The sequence below is a fragment of the Budorcas taxicolor genome, chromosome 13 (genome assembly GCF_023091745.1).
Source record: "Budorcas taxicolor isolate Tak-1 chromosome 13, Takin1.1, whole genome shotgun sequence".
Classification (NCBI taxonomy): domain Eukaryota; kingdom Metazoa; phylum Chordata; class Mammalia; order Artiodactyla; family Bovidae; genus Budorcas; species Budorcas taxicolor.
This window is the reverse complement of record NC_068922.1, coordinates 18,486,706-18,503,950: the sequence shown is the minus strand read 5'-3', so window position 1 is coordinate 18,503,950 and position 17,245 is coordinate 18,486,706. Positions and strand designations below refer to the sequence as shown.

Sequence of the window (17,245 nt, the reverse complement as noted above, 5' to 3'; positions counted from 1 at the left end):
ACTTTGTCATGCCAGGACAACCATTCACTAGCCAAATTTAACAGAGAAATTTTTCACATATTTCCTCAATACTTTTTGGTATGTTTTTAGATTTAATTTAATAATCAATTGAGATTTATTTTTTATGGTGAATAAAAAGGAATCTAAATTTTTTTTTTACAAAGGAATCTAACTTTTTAAAGTCAATAGCCAATTGTTCTAAATACTAAATAAACCACTCTTTACCACTATTTTGAAATGCCTCCTTTAACAAACATGTGCACACATGTAAACACTGGGACCGCTTCCATCATCAATGTGTTTAAATTATCTACTTGTCTGTTCCTACAACAACATCATGCTATTTCAATGCTTAGCTTTATAATGCATTTTGCTATCATTGTTGTTTGTTAAAATAGGAAATAAAAAAGACATTCTTAAGCCCTACTTGATTCTTTAGAATTAATCTGTCTGATTTTGCCTCAACCTACCCCACCCACAACCACACACACACACACACACACACACACACACCCCCTACTGTGATTTTGATTAACTATCACAGACCTATTGATTTAATGGATAAAAAATGGAGGCTATGAATTTCCTATAACCTATACTTATAAATGTGTAATATTCTCCAGCTTGTTTCCTGACTTTTGTCAGAAGTCTGATTATTCATCCATTTTTTGTAACAATGGAATATTTGAAAATGATATTTTGCTTTTTTATTAGGTTCAAAGCTGTCTGGCTATGTATGTGTCAATGAAAATTAAATTATACTATATTTTAATAGTGCTAATTATGTCATTCAGATTCAAATATTCATGTTAGACATATTATTTGTCTAGCATGCCAAATTTGGAAAAATACATACTAGCATCACCCACTGTAGATACGGTTTTGCAAATTTTCATTTTCTTCACAAGGGTTTGATAATGACATGTTTTTGTGCTGTGATGTTTAATGTATAAACTATCCTGTCTGTTAGATTTTCTACTGGATGATATCATGTGTCAATATAAAATACCCTCTCTTTTTTTCCCCATGTCGTGCATTCACATATACAAAAAGATAAGCTTAGAAACTAATATGGCAATTCTTTCTCTTTCATTATGTTAGTACTGCCTGCCTATTATTTTATTTTCAGCCTATATTAAGATTTGTCTTCTAAACACCTATTTTTGCATTTTAATCAAAGCTGTGAAAACTTACTTCTGTTAGGAGAATTTTTAGTCCCATATAAAATGTCATAATAACTGATAATAAATTAAAAAATTATTAAATATGTTATTATGACAATATGTTTAGTCTAACTGCTGACATATTTTAGTTTTCCTATTTATGACACATTTTTATGCCTTATAGTCCTATTTTTTTTTTACTTGAGTTTTCTTTTTTTCATTTTTGTAGCCAGTTATAATATAGCACTTCACAACTCATAAAATGCTTTACACATATATATATGTATGTATGTATGTATGTATGTATCATATATATATATGTGTGTGTATGTGTGTGTCTTATATGTGCATGAGTGTGTGTGGGTGTGTGTATATGAAATTACGAAGCTCACCAATTTTAGTCCCTCTTATTACGCAGGTGAATAGGAGAGCCTTTAACGTCCATTTTTTAGCCCTGTCTGATCAAAAATAATCATGAAATAGTCTTCATTTGGGGTAGTAGCAATAAGTCACTTAGAGCAAGATCAGTTTATGATTTAATAAATCTATGTAGGATCTATTATGAGCCAGGAAAAGAGAGGACAAGTAACTTCATAATTAATTAGTAAGAAGTTAGTTCAATTTATCTTTCTAACATCTCTGCATCCTGCAAAAGACAAAGCTCTTACCGTTTCTTTTGGAATCTGCATCTGGCTTGGCTCTGCATTCTAGAAGAATTGAAGAAAAACATAAATACAGACTGACCAAAGCCATCTTCAACACACAGGGAGACAAAGCTTTACTTTCAAGGAAAAATTGTTTTTTCTTAAAATCAACAAAATATATAGAAGGTGATCAAATTATGGTTGATATATTACTCTGTCTTACAAAGTTTCATTGATATGGTTATGTTATCTTGTGTGTGTGTGTGTGTGTGTGTGCGCGCGCTGTGGAGGGTGGTTCTTTAAAATTTTTTCTCTAGATGTAAATTTTTAGTTGCTCATTTGGAGTACATCATGAATTTATTACTGGGAGGAAAACAAATCCCACAAAACTGCTTCTCTATTCCTGGCACTGTTTCTAATTTTGTTTTCTAATTTTCCTAACTAAGTCTAAATTATAAAGTATATTGTAATTTGATAGCTAGGCCAGATAATAACAGTCTGAACCACAGTCTGAACCGCAAGCATTATACTTTATAATATTACACAGGTTATAAATGTGATATAGTTTTCATGTACTATAGAGTTGATTTAATTAATATAGTTATATGGTTGACTTACTAAAAAGGTACCTATTGATAAATTTTGCTTTAGACATAGAATTTAAATACAAACACCCCAAAGAAAGGAAAAGTGTTCTGTATCATTTTAAACACCACCCCCCACCTTTATGTTTTCAGAATTTTCTTTCTTTAAATCTTGTATAGCAGCTGCAATGTGAATAATAAGCTGACGGCCCACTGGCTCACTCCTTAATGAAAAGCTCACAAGCAATAAATTAAACAACCAAGGGAAAAAAAAGAACGCAGCAGAAGGGGAAAACAGAAGCCTGGCAGATCAAACTTGGGCCAGGAGAACCTGACTAACCTTAAGCTGGTCTATGCTGGCAGGAACTCAGGAAAGGCTGTAAGAGCAGCAGTTAAGCTTTGGCAACCTAATAATGCCAACCATCACCCAGGCTCAGACACACTGAGGAAGGACTAAGGCTTCATTGCATAGAAAGTTCAGTCTTTTTTTTTTTAAGTGCTCATTTACAATTTAATAGAGACAACTCCAGATTTAGGATCAGGTGGCATTTTAAGCACAAAATTGGATAACAGTGGGGGGAAATGGAAAACTGAATTTAAATTGAGAAATAATGCATTAAACATTTTTAAACAGAGATAAAGAAGTTTTTGTCATTTCTTAAGATCTATTTAAAACACAAGTGTTCAGTTTTCAGCCCTATCACAATCTGAAATTTCCATGAAATCACAGTAAATTGTCAATGTGTGTGTCACCAAGGGATGAGATATTTCCATGACTAAAAGGTATTTGTTTTATAATAAAGGGGAATTTTTACTAACCATGACACATCTATATTTGAAGGATTAGCCTAAGAGAATTAGGGTAATCAGAAGAATTTTGAAACTGCATCCCTAAAACCTACCCACTCTAGTATATATGGATTAATTATTGTTTAGATAAAGCTAAAAGCTATCTGAAAGACAGATTAAATGCCCTAAAATGACCCAACTAGAATATCTTTTGAAATATACCAAATATCACTTGTTTTTGAAGTAAACTGATTTTCCTACTACATCAACATAAAAAAAATTAAGGTGATTACTTATATTACCAAGAACCATGTCAATTTAATATACATATTTCACTCACACCGATACTGCACAAATACCAGTATCTAATATTTAGATACATTGACATATGTATAAAAAGTGAAATAAATAGTTTGCAAACAAACCCCTTTTCTTTTATGTCATTCCAAATAATGTCTAAATTAGGAATTAATGCCCCCAGGGCTTCTTGCATCTCAGGTCTTTTTACTTTCAGTAAGACTATTTAATTAAGGCCCTCTTTTTCATACAACAGTAAGCAAGCATCTTTATTTGGCTTAGCTACATGTACCATGAAAACTTGAAATATGAAAATTTGTCATATGTAGTGGAGAATATGGCAAGCTTTCAACAACAGCCTTTGAAATGACAGTTATGGAATAATCGACATCTCTGTATTCAATCAGTTCATCTAAAAGTGTTCAGTAATAAACATTTGCTGTCCTAGAAAATATTCCTGCAATTTGATTTTCAAATATTTCTGCATGCAACATTGTGGATATTTATTTCCAAAAGGGAGGAAATGTGAGTAAAGAATGCTTATATTATGTTAAGACTGAAAGATATATAAAATGTAGAAATGGCTTGGAAAATGTTTTAATAAACATTGGCTAGCAGGTAGCTAGCCCAGATCCCTGACTCATGTGTGTCGGAAACCATTCATCTGCTCTGAAGTTACACACCAGTTCCCTTGGGTGGAAGGCATCTTCTTGGCGAAAGACCAGAAGGCTCACAGTCCCTTCCATCTTGGTGCTTCTCAACAAGGAAACAACTTCCTCCTGGGATTTGCCTGCTAGATCGACTCCATTAACCTAAAACAAACAGAAAGTTTTCAGCGATGATACCACGCAAACAGATTAACAGGAGACGAGACACATTCTAGACTGACCATGTCTGCCATGGAACAAGGCTCATTACATGATATATTCTGCCCTGATCTGGTAACCACCAGGCTGCTGGGGCTAACAATGAAAGGCATACCAGCTATCTTGAAGCAAGGCAGGAAACAGTCAATCTTTCAGATCTCATCAATAAATCAAAAGCATAGCCACTAGCACATTAACAAGTAACCAGAGATACAAATATCGCTACAATGCCACATTGGCACAAAACTTCCTATTTTTGAACTCAGATTCCGTGATGCCCTTACTCATCACAGATTTTCTTATATCAAAATTTAAAAGTGCCACCCTTACAGGGGTAGTAAAACACACTAAAAATATTTTGGTAAAAGCATCTTAGCTTTCATTGAAATGTTACTGAAAATTATGGCAATAACTTTTTATCACTAAATAGCAAACACAGAAGAATCTCTACAAAATAAAAAGAGGGCAAGCAGTATTTCATCTCAAGATTTTTCAATGTTTTAAGAGAATTCTATCAGGAAAACAATAAAGACAGAGATAGATTTTAAACAACCACATCCTGGGGAGTCTCATCATTGTAGAAATTATAATAACATTACCAGCAACAGGACATAGCTAACAGAAATGAGAATGGAAATTTCTTTTAAAAAGTATCCAATACTACTTTTTTTAGACAGAAATAACATTGAGTTAAGGCAATTAAGTGTATCACTTAAATAGTAACATCAAAACTTTTCTGTAGTTAAAATATGTTTTGGAACCCTTCAGTAGTAACAGGTTTAAAGAAAGCAAAAATTTTCTAGATCATTTTTAAAAATTAATCACATGATACTTGTTTTAAATGTACAGGCTTAAAAATATCCAGATACTCAGAAAACTTCTTGCCCATGGAACTGTTGGTATTCTGTAGATATAACTACAGATACTATAAAGTTAGGTTAAAATATGCTTGACGGCTAGAGAAAAGAAAGCCTAATTCTGAAGAGGTACAGCTCGCAGGCCCTTCCATTCCTCAAAAGGTAGAGCAAAAGCCTCTCTAATGTGTCACAAGTAAAGTGATTACATGATGAAAGGGAGACACAAAAATAAAGTGATTACCTTCTGCAAAGAAGAAGGCAGCGGTGGGGTGGAGTTGGGGGGTGGGGAGGTGCAGGGAGAGAGGGGGAAAAGGGGGACAGGGAAACAGACTTTTTTTTGTTTTTAGAGGCAAAAAATAACTGGCTCATGTCCCAGATGAGACACTTTCTAAATGAAACAAGCTACAACTACAAATGGGGACTAATACTCACCCTCACTCATAGCCTGAGGACAGGAGGTTCTTTCAGCAAACAATACCAGAAACACAATTTGTACTCAAACCTTTCTTTTTATTGGGCTTCTATCTGTATCCCTTTAAAACGTGGTGTCACACTAACAGACAAAGAGGAAAAAGGGAGATTGAAGGAATCTAGGCCTAAAATGTATATGTGGGAAAAAATCTGGAAGCTATTCCTTGGTTTCATTACTTTTCAGAAAATTTTTAGGAGGAGAGCTAGAGCTGGAGAGATTCAAGCTACATATGAGACTACAAGTTAAGGAAAAAGGAAAACATCATAAACATTTACCTTAACATTAGCATATTTTTAAAGTATAGTTAAATTACAATGTTGTATTAATTTCTGATGTACAGCAAAGTGAGTTAGTTATACACATATATACATTATTTTTTTAACTAACGTTTTTCAACGCCATGCTCCCCATGCAGAAGGCACAGGTTCAATCCCTGGTTGGGGAACTAAGATCCTACCTGTGCACAGCGCAGCCAAAAAAAGAAAATACTCTTTTCCAAAGAGGGCATATATGGATACGTACAGTTGTTTCACTTTGATATACAGTAGACATTAACGTAACAGTGTAAAGCAACTAAACTCCAATGAAAGTTTTTTAAAATAATAAAATAAATGCCCTTTTCCATTATAGTTTATCATAAGATATTGAATAGAGTTCTCTGTGTTGTACAGTAGGACCTTGCTGTTTACCCCTTCCATATATTTAACGTTAGTTCTTGAATGCTAGTTAATAATTACAAAACACAGCACTTACCACTAAAAATACAGACTGTTTTCTAAGGAAAACACTAAGAAAAACCACTAATAAGGGGCCCTCTTTCTCAATCATCTTCACCTTAATTTCTACATGCACAAAACTCAGGCAAACAGAAATTAGCCATCCTACGTATGTCAAAGAGAGCCTCAAAGACCAATGAACCAAAACCCTTGAGGTACAGAAAGGAAACTTTGAAAAACTATCTTTTTTTTTCCCCCTGACATTTGATTTTTATGTCTCAATTCATTCTCCATGCTGACATTTCCAAGTTTCCTTGTTCTTCTCATCAAGACACACTGTTTTCATTTACTTCATTTGTCTCTGCTCTGATTCCAGAGGAGATAACATTTCTATACTGCCAGACATAAATTTAAAGTCATCCAGAAATATAACCTAACAGACACTGTACTTACATAATGACAAATGTTATGTTATCTCATAAACCAAATGTCCAAGTAACTAAAAATTTATGAGTGAACTAAATGAAAGACATTTCTCATCAAATAACAAGGAGAAATGTAAAACTGAAGCGGAAAGACATTGTTTTAAGATGCATAGTACTTCTAAGATATATAATTTAATTTCAGATTTTATGAAAATGTTAGGAAAACCTTGACCGTTAAAAAGAGAGCTTTTCAAGAATTATGGAACTCGGGATGCAGAGAAGCCACTCACCTCTATGAGTCTATCACCAGCCTTCAGTCGGCCATCTTGGATGGCAGCACCCCTCGGGAGGATGTTTTTCACATAAATTGGTGCTGAGCCACCTATTGTTACATCCCTGGAAGTGATGCTGAATCCCAAACCTTCTGTACCTGAATGTATAACAGACAATGTATAAAAGGCGAGATTTCACAGGTAAATACACATAAAGGATTTGCTATTATTCTCTACTTCATCTTGACATTTTGTAATTTTCACACAGGTACCCATTTCTTTTAATACTTTAAAATTTTTAATAGATTTTCAAAATAGACTAAATTGTAGCAGGTTTAAGTGGTACATATATGAAGATTCATTAGTCTAAGAAGAAATGGGAACATACTCAGACAGGTGAAAATAATATACAAATATGCCTGCTGAATGTTTTTAAATCCTTGAATATGAAAATAAACAATTTCTCTACACACAGACACACAGAAAACAAACCCTTCTGTTAAAATTCATAGCATCTCAAATATCAAGTGTTATTGTGCAATAATGGTATTCAGATTTGAAGGGTAGGCAGTAAAGAAAAGGAAGAGAACAAGTCCAGGGAGATGGAAAAGAAACAGTGAAATGTTTCTAGATATGGATACCAGGACCTCCCCAAACTGACATATTATCTTTGCCTCATTCTTTGCTAATTCACCTAAATCTTACCATGTATATTTCTCTAAAACCACAAAAGCAAATTGCCCATCTGAGATCATAGCTACCAGGTCTGAGGATCACTATCTAATGCTTAAAGGTACTGAAACCAATGACACAATTACCCATCACTGTGCTGGTTTGTATAATTTCAATTCCAGGCTCTTTGGCAGCTTTCTCAAAAGGCACCCTTGTAAGTTCAACACAGTGAAAAGTTCAATGCAATAAGTTTAATATCAAAGAAACCAACAATGCAGCGAGTCAGAATAACTCAGGATAAAGTGTGGAGATAATGACAAATTTCTAATGATTCACAGAATTTTTATCTCTTCCAATGATGATTAATTTCTACCAGAGTTTCTTAAAGAGTTACTTTTTAAGGTATCGGGTTCAATTCCAGTTAAACTGACATGAGGACAAATACTTGTTCATAAAGGAAGAATAAAGAGATGTGTAAAGGGGTGAAAAAATCTTTATAGAAGAATTCGTTAATTGGATGTAGCACTCAGTAAAAAATGGGAAGTAAGGGTTTGAATCTCTAGGTAAACAAACATCCATGGGGAAATAAATATGAATAAAAATGTGGGTTAAAGAAGAAACAAAGTAGAAATGAGAAAAAAACATGGTACTTATAACAGAACCTACTGTAAATATTCTCAAATTCAAACAAAACATTCATTTACTTCAAGTCTGAAATCACTTTAATGTGCCTGGGCTGTTAATTTCTTAAGTCTTTTGTGAAGAGTTGAATGGCATATTGTCTACATGAAATTTTCCTAATTATTCTGCTGGGACTTTTCCATATGTCTCTGTGCTTTCATGAAACTCTAATGACTTGCAAAAACATTTATTAAGAAAATTCTAAATGATTCTCCTTCTGTAATATTAATTTCTATGAACTACAAAGACTGATTGTTATATGAACCTCAATACTATTAAAATATCAGCAATAACCCCTAAATCTGTAAGCCAAAAGTTCAGACAATGACCTTTCAAACAAAGATAAATAGATATCAATTTTCATTTAGCAAAGCCAACAAAACATTTTGCACTGACTGAAATAGATCACTGACCTTCTCCTCTGACTTTATTAAAAAGCTAATTTCTACAAAAGAGCAGGGTACTTGAGAATGCCAAAATGACAATAAATATTAAGAAATCATAATTATGGAAGGAAGTACACAGGAGCTATTCTCTTTTGACATGTTATATGACAGAGTTCCAGAATTATGCCAAAGAATCATTATAATGAAGCCTTTCCTTCGGATTGACCTCAGTTTATAAACAGCTTCTGTCATTCAAATTGTATCAGTTAACTTTGAACTGAATTTGAAGTTTAACACTGACAAACACTATGTTTTTGATGCACTTCCTTAAAAATGTTAAATGCAACAATAATAATCAGAAAAAATAGTATCTGTTAACTAGAATGAAAGCTTGTTCAACTTAAATCATTGAAGCATCTATATTTAGTACTAATCTAAGACAATGAGCATTCTTTGTCACTGTTGTTTAGAGTGAACATAGTTTTTTTTTTAATAAAATATTTGTAAGCACTGGCAGAATGCACAGGCAGTTTCTGCCTTTTGCCATACATTTTCATATTTAATAAATTAAAATCAAGCCAGATTCTATGAGGCTCCATATCAATTATATAACTCAAGGTCAGAAAAACGTTTAAAAGAAAACCATTATTTCTATTTTATGTTGATCGAGCATAATCTTTCTAAATTAGCTTCTGTAACACATGTAATTAGCTTCTGTAATACACGTGATCATTTACTTTTAAATATTATCAAAATATTCATTTCTGTATTCAAAAGAGTGATTCCTTTAATGGCAAATAAAATTTCACTTCATTTAAGAAGTTCATACTAGATCATAAGGTGGTAATATAATAATTGTATGGGAAACTATAATTAAACAATGAATATGCCTATATCAGAGTAAAAAGGCAGAGATGCTTATGAGCTAACATCTCTCTGACAATGGAAAATATTCTTCCTCTGTTGAGAGACCCCAAGCAGAATTTTATGTTGTATGCAACTCTATGTGTGTTCCTTGATATGCTTTTGCTTAAAAACCAAGTCCTGTCATTTACCTGATATTCCTGTATTAACAGGAGGAAAAGGGTTTAAGCTGATATGATTCTGTATTTGCAAGGGGCTTCAAAAGTGGAGTGAGACTGTCAATTCCTGATCAGGTCAACCAAGTATTTGGAGGTTAAAAAAGCCAGTCACCAGAAAAAAGGCTTTTGTGGTTCTCATAAAGTCCAATTAAAGAGTATGATTTAGGAAGGAAATAGGAATCTCGGAGTATACAGCATTGGAAACCCTACACCAGATGAAAAGAAGAATGGTCTCAGTGTCAGGATAGGGAAAAGGTTCTCGTAAGAATCTGCCACCAATGGCCACGTGACTTGCAGCAATCACTCAACCTCTCCTGGGTTCCTTTCCAACTAACCGTGGGAGATGGTTGACCTCATAAAAGGAGGAACATTCTTTATAGTGACACCATTTTGAGGGACATGATTTAAAAACACATAAAAATGCTCAGCTAGAAGGGATGATTAACGGCAGTGTCTGGAGGGGACAGTGACAGGGAGTCAGAAAAGAGCCTAGCAGTTTGCTTGCTCTGAGTCATGGAGAAGGCCAGAGCAGACACACACGTCACCCAGCATGCAGGATTTCCTCATCTGCAGGTGGAGATCCTTACAAAACACACTGATATAAGGCATGGGTGAAGTATTAGCCAGGGCCACTCCAATTCTCCCTGGCACATTAAGAAAGGGGAGCAACAGGATATTCCAGAAGAACAGGAGACAAGGGGCCAGGGGCCTCCAGCATTCCACCAGGAATCGCCCATAGCTCCAAAGGAATCAGTCCCTTCTCATCGCCACAAGACAGACCCAAAGTGGAAGAAGGGCCTCTAGTTCTCCTGGACATCAAATGGGGCACTCGAAACAGTCAAAGCCTCCCTGTTGCTTTGGGCTTGATGGTAACATCCTAAATCCCATTTCCTTCACTGTCAACAATTGTACTGCAGTCATAACCACTACCTCTTTCCTAGAAACATCAGGTTTAAAGCCTTATCCTCTGAACTTGTAGATGTAAATGTTTATACAGCAAAGGGAATCTGAAAAGCATTAAAAAACACAATTTGAAATACTTTCTTTAAAAGTTATGTCAGTTGTAATAATGAGATAAGACTTAAGGTGCTTGGGGTTTAGTTGACAGAAAGCTGACTTAATGGGAAGATCAGTTGTACCTTTCTTGAGCTGGATGTTAAGCTTCTTGCCGATTTTTTTGGTGTTGTAACCACTGCTGGGACTGAACACATGGTGTGCCGCCAGGGCTGGAGCGGCAGGCGGCTTTCCCGAGGGCTGTGCGCTCTGAGGTAGGAGTCGGGGGTGAGGGTCCATGTGCTCGGGTGGGGGATTCAGCCGGGACGCCCTGGGCAGAGCCTGAGGCCCTGTGCTGGTCACGCCCCTGTGATCCACATGCTGGCTGTCGGGGCTGAAGCGGCTCGAGTAGTAACTGTTCCTCTCACTTTGGGACAGTTGTTCGTACTGCTCTTTATTGGCTGCAGGAACCACATGGAACCAAATGATGGATGTCCTCATGGCTTGGCGAAACATATGTTGTGCTCTGGGTTTGAGGAAGAATGGAAAGTTAGCAAAAAGAGACTGGTGGACTCGAAGGTCTTATGAACTTAACGAAGTATATGCATTAAGCAACGAGGACGGACAGACTTTGTTGAAACTAAAAACAACCCCAATATAAATTTTCATTCTCAAAAATGACAAAACTGTCTACAACTACTGTTGAAATGCTGGGTCCTGCACTGTCAATCATTCGGTTACACTGTAGCTTTAAGCGTAAGAGGTATTATCATTTCAATATTAAGAGAAATTAAATATAACCTCTCTACAACATTATCCAATAGGACTTTTAAAAATCATTATTAAGTACTTCCTTGCAAGGAGACCAATCGAGTTTTTAAAGAAACATACTTAAAAATACACTTAGAAAACTATACAAAGTGACTATTATTTATCAGAAAAAAACCTCTCTACATGCAAAAAACCCTGAAGAATGCCAATGCCGCTTCAGTGACCCAAGAGCAGTTGGCTGCAGTGCAACTCCAAGACCAGGACAAGAAGCTCCTCTGTTTCATCTGGATCCCTAGTCAGGTCTTAAACCGGGTCCTCATGATTCCTGCTCATTCTTGCCTTACTTGATAGGAAATGGAGAATTTGTAGCTTTTTAATTGAATAAGGGCTTGAATCAAGATAAGGAAAATCTGCCTGCTTGTCATGTTATGTGTGAAAAAGTTGGTAGTGTGAGCTAAAAGTGTAATAAAAGCTTGCAACGTGGTGAATTTTCTAGAAGGTGAGGAAGTTGCCAAATTGTAAAGCCTAAACTGGGCCCATAATATCTGAAGAAGTGCTGTTAGACTATAGTCTAATGGTAGTGATTACCTGGAGTTTGCTGAAATTTTTAGAAGCTAGAGAATGGCAGAAAATTCCCCTCTCCAGCAGGAAGGCAAAGACCACAGACACGTGGTCCAAGGCACTCCCATCGCCTGCACTCTGTCACGCCTGACGCAGAAAAGAGCAGCAATGAGGCAGCCCACACTTACTGTTCAAATCTTCTATTTCGAAGGTCGCCATCATTAATCCTGACAATGCAATCATTCTCATGAAAAAGGTTTTCTTGTTCAGCTTTACCACCTTTCTCCAATCGTTTTACTAATAACCCCAGGGTTCTGGAACATTAAGAATGCAAATTGTTACACATGTAATATTGCCACTGTGCACAATACCCTACTGCTTTAATGTTGGTATTATATTTACAAAGACTGCCTAATAAAGGGGTGCATTAAATCACTATTCAGACATTTTAAAATAACACCAACACAAAAATCATAATGGCATAAATGGTGCATAGAAAGGGATCTTTTCAATAAATATGAGCAATTGTTTCTGGCGTGTCAGAGTCATGCTTCTGAAATAAAGTGTACACTTCTCTCTATGCTTACAAATGCTCCCAACAGAGCCGGCCTAACGGCTCGGTGGCTGAGGCAGTGGGGAGAGTGAATGAGCATGGATTTGTGAGCAGTCTGGCAGTTTCCTGTTTCAAGCCAGCTGGTACAGTGCTGATGGCAAACCCATCTTTCCATGAAAGGAAAGGTAAGGAGGAGAAGCTCACCCTGGTGCATTGCACATTTGAGAAGGAGAATTGGGAAGATTTCAAAAATAGAAGAGTTTCCATTCCTGGCATCTGAATTTGATATTGCCTCATGTTCTGAATTTCAAAACTTGTTAGGTCTCCCAGAAGTACGTAATTTGTTGCCATTATTCCCTTCGGAAGAAAATAGGAAGCCAGGGACAAGTTCCAATCTTGGCAGTCACCATTCAGCTCTCAGAGTTAAGTCAAACTTGAAGTAGAAAGAAAAGCCTGAGTGAACTTTTAGAGACCAAGATTGGGGCGGGGGGGGGGGGGGGGGGGGAGGGGAGGGACACTATTGCAAACGTACTTGGTCTGGAACACCAACTCCTTGACTGACAGGATGGACATTCCATATACCCCATAGAAATAGCAAACACTACATATGATCACAGCTTCATAAGTAACAGGAATCCTCACCTAGTTCTGATGCTCTGATTTACTTGACGGTTAGCATCTATTCTGTATCATGATCATGTTAAAATTTTTATGAATTTACTCTCGGTTTGTCCCCAGCTTAGATTTTCTTTCATAATCCTAATATTTAGAGACACAAAAAATACCCATATGGAGACTAGCATTTAGAATCCTGCATAAAGTTGAAGACACCAAATTTCCAATCACCTATCTGTATTTTCCAACGGAATACAATCTGCAGTATGTACTGTCCAACCTACTATATGTAGATACTGTATGTAGATGCTCCAATAGATTGCATCCTTCTTTTAAACCTTCGAGGTAATTGTTGCCGTTGATCTCATTGCCCTGTCACTGTTACTTATACACACATCTTATCTCTATTGTCTGCCCTGTCAGCTCCTGGAAAGTGGGGAACATGGGCCTGAGCTTGTAGTAAGGTCCTGACAAATGAAAACTGAATGAATAGGTGCTTAGGTTTATCTGAGGCAAACAAGTCTCCTAACAAGATTTTGCAAAATAGAATAAATGAAACAAAATGCAGAATCAGATCCTCTTTTTCATGATGGTATCATTTATACCAAATACAGGACTGAGCTGAAATTCATTGAGGTGAAGGCCCTTTTGTTTTTTGGGTGTTATTCTACAGTTTAACCCTGTTTCTTTGATGAATATTTACTGAGTCACTATTGATGTCATTCTAATTTTTATTATTAAATATACTGAAGAGGCACAGTGTCTTACTATGGTTAAGTATACCTACCGCAAGAATTAAGAGGAGATGACATTTAAATTGCTTTTGGTCATGTTAATAATTGGGGATTAACATCCACTAGTGTAAGAGTCTAAGAAACTTGGTGACTAGTGAAAAATATGGCGTGGGTCATTGTTAGTTACTTGCCATCATATATTGGAACTAAATCAATATAAAAATCCTCTAAGCTCAAAGGCAAGAATATACTGACCCAGCTGCATGAGACTAGAGCTGTCAGAGTCCCTGCTTGGCAGGAAGTGATATCTTACTGTGCTAACCAAAGTGCACAGTAAATGTAAAGTGACTCCTAAAATCTACTCAAGCCCACAGTGTGCCTTCCTAAGCTTCCCTATGATTTGTCAGTGTCTATGGGCTTCCCAGGTGGCTCAGTGGTAAAGAATCCACCTGCCAATGCAGCAGACACAGGTTTGGTCCCTGAGTTGGGAAGATCCCCTGGAGAAGCAAATGGCAACCCACTCCAATATTCTTGTCTGGGAAATCCCACAGACAGAGGAGACTGGCAGGATACAGTCCATGAGGCCACAGAGTCAGCTGTGAAAGAGTGACTGAGCACACACACACGCATGGGCAAGTGAACAAAGTGTTCTATCCAGAGGCATCACGTCATCAAGATATACCCATGTCTCTGTTGAGTGGGACAAAATAACAAGAGAAATCAAACTGCATCACAGTTATTGGTAATAGTGGAGCCAGGAGCAGACACGAGGCCACTTTGCCATCCAAGCACCCACCTGAGAGCACAGCAGAGAGAAAAGATGACTCAGCCACCCACACGCAATCCTAACAGAACCACGACTTGGTACCACTTCTGTTGCTAAAAGCTGCCTCAAAGGACCAACAACAGTTCTTTCAAGTTCGTGTGTTCAGCCCCTGAGTAAAAGCATGGCCTATCAAGAGTCACTCCAGTTAATTAGTTTTTAATCAGTGAGATCATGAGCAATTTCTCAATACAGTTACAACATTGCTGTGATCTCAAGTGTCTAAAAATTATTATGTTTTTATATATCCTGAAATACTTTGTGTATTCTGACATAGAATATTTTTAGGGAAATGGAGAAAGTCAGACCAAGTTTAATGGAAATTACTTAGCAGGTAGCTAGTATCAGTCGTTTGTTTAAATTTATAAATTTATTTCCAATAAAACCTTTCAGTATCTATAACAGTTTAAATAATCTAACTTGGAAATCTGTAATTTAATTCTACAAGTGGCATTAATATTCTTCAGATGAATAGGTCCATGGATTTATATTCATCTAGATAATCATTTTTCTTTTCTTAAATCTGCTTTTCCCCCCCATGGGAATCATTCCAAGATAATAACATACAGTAAAAACGCCTGACATGCTTCATTCATGGAATGGCTTGTCTTTCTATATAAGCCCTCTTATACAACCAATTGCATGAGTAATCCTCACATACAGTAAAAATGCTACAAATCAAAAACAAGTATGCTATCATATTTACATGAAATACTGCCAAAGTTTATTAAATGAGGTTTTAGAATCCAACACTATTAAAGTAGTCGCAGAAACCTCAGAATCCTCTTCCACAGCACTGGAGACTAGAGAGCTGATGGGGTGGTTGAGGGTTGGGGGTAGAGGAGCAGAAAGGGAAAAATTTCACCCTGAGTGACACAGCAAGTGATCAGGGAAGCAACAGAACAGACTGAATTAAGGAGACGTTAGTAGCCTGCTGATTTCTAAGTACTTGACCACACTGTTAGAATCATTCTCTTCAAAAGAATGGTTTAATTGAAAAGGAAAATGGTACAATCTGCAAAATTATGCCATTTGGTTCGCTAGGTGAAAATGATTACAAAAGGAATGGGAAGGAATGATCGAAACAACTTCACAGGAAAATTGAACTGATAACATGAAAGCCAAACAGAATGAAGAGGACCCTCTGAAGGGAAATCAATGGGAAGTAATAACAGAGATTTTCATCTTCCTGGAAAGTTGTGTCTGCTAGCAGAGACGTCTCCACCCCCTCCTGCCCACGAAAAGGCAGCCCAGATAGTATTCATAATTAGAAACAAATTTTAGGAGTCTGGTTTGCAGATTCAACCAGCAACTAGAATTCCCTCTAAAGGAATAAAGAAGTGAGTGCCGATGCTGTTGTGTTTCCCTTAACACTCTTATTAGAGAGAATAATTAAAGGTCGTGAAGGTCAGAGCGTTTTGGCATGACTCTATGCCAGAGTAGAGAGTGGTTTTCCTTCTTGGCAGTCAGTACCAGAATTCCTTGTTAGGGGCAACCACTTTTCATCAGAAGAAACCGCTTTGCGAAAGACAGAAGAGCCAGGAGAGGGAGAAGAGTCGGGCAGTGGGGAGGGCAGGCCGCTTGGGGAAAGGACCAGGGGCAAAGCGCCAGCCTGGCTGTGCTGGCAGGTGCAGGAGGACCAGCAGGTCATGAGTGACACGGCAGGGAGGTCAGCGCCGGGAAGCCACAACATCAGGGCTCCCGGTTACATGGGGCAGCACCTCTCCACCTCCTGCGCGAATTTAATGTGAACCCGACTTGGCAAGGTGCTTTCTGGGCAAGTGGATTTCTTCTGGTAAACTGAAAACATCCCCAAAACTACCACCCTTCCCTGGTACCTCTATCCTTTCAAAAATTTAGGGGAAAACACACTATGTCTGCTATGTACAAATCCCACTTCTGAATGAATTTCCTACATTAAAAAATACGTAAATACAGACATATTTCTTTGAAGTCTTTCACCATGGCTTTTGTACAATGTTTCTTACCCCCAAAGGGGGCAAAGAAGGAGAACACAGCCCCAGAGAGCCAGCCGTGGAAAGGCAGCATCTCTGTACATGATTTTGGATGTGTAATTAGAAATTTAACTGCTTAGATTATATTAAGGATTGCACCACTACATTTTTACAAGGTTCATTAGCCTAATTATACACTTAATTAAAACAAACTCAGTCACACATGTTAACATTTTCAATCCTAAGTATAAATTACAGCCAATGATAAAACTGAAAATAAGTAACAAATGTTTTATTGACATCTAAATTGGCTGAGTAAGTGTGAGTTTTGCTT

General features: G+C 36.8%; 1 protein-coding gene across 8 annotated transcripts in view; it reads right to left on the bottom strand.

Annotated features, from left to right (window-relative positions):
• The window catches only part of PARD3 (par-3 family cell polarity regulator), a 592,324-nt gene that overhangs the window by 253,570 nt on the left and 321,509 nt on the right, over positions 1 to 17,245 (bottom strand). For 5 of the 8 annotated variants that reach the window (XM_052651068.1, XM_052651061.1, XM_052651065.1 and 2 more), the window contains exons 8-12: positions 12,420 to 12,545; positions 11,046 to 11,425; positions 7,104 to 7,243; positions 4,161 to 4,289; positions 1,832 to 1,870 (exon numbers count right to left, since the gene is read on the bottom strand). In XM_052651068.1, the coding sequence (XP_052507028.1) occupies positions 1,832 to 1,870; positions 4,161 to 4,289; positions 7,104 to 7,243; positions 11,046 to 11,425; positions 12,420 to 12,545 (814 nt within the window). The remainder of the gene's footprint in view (positions 1 to 1,831; positions 1,871 to 4,160; positions 4,290 to 7,103; positions 7,244 to 11,045; positions 11,426 to 12,419; positions 12,546 to 17,245) is intronic. The other 3 variants (XM_052651062.1, XM_052651066.1, XM_052651067.1) reach the window with 1 other exon arrangement.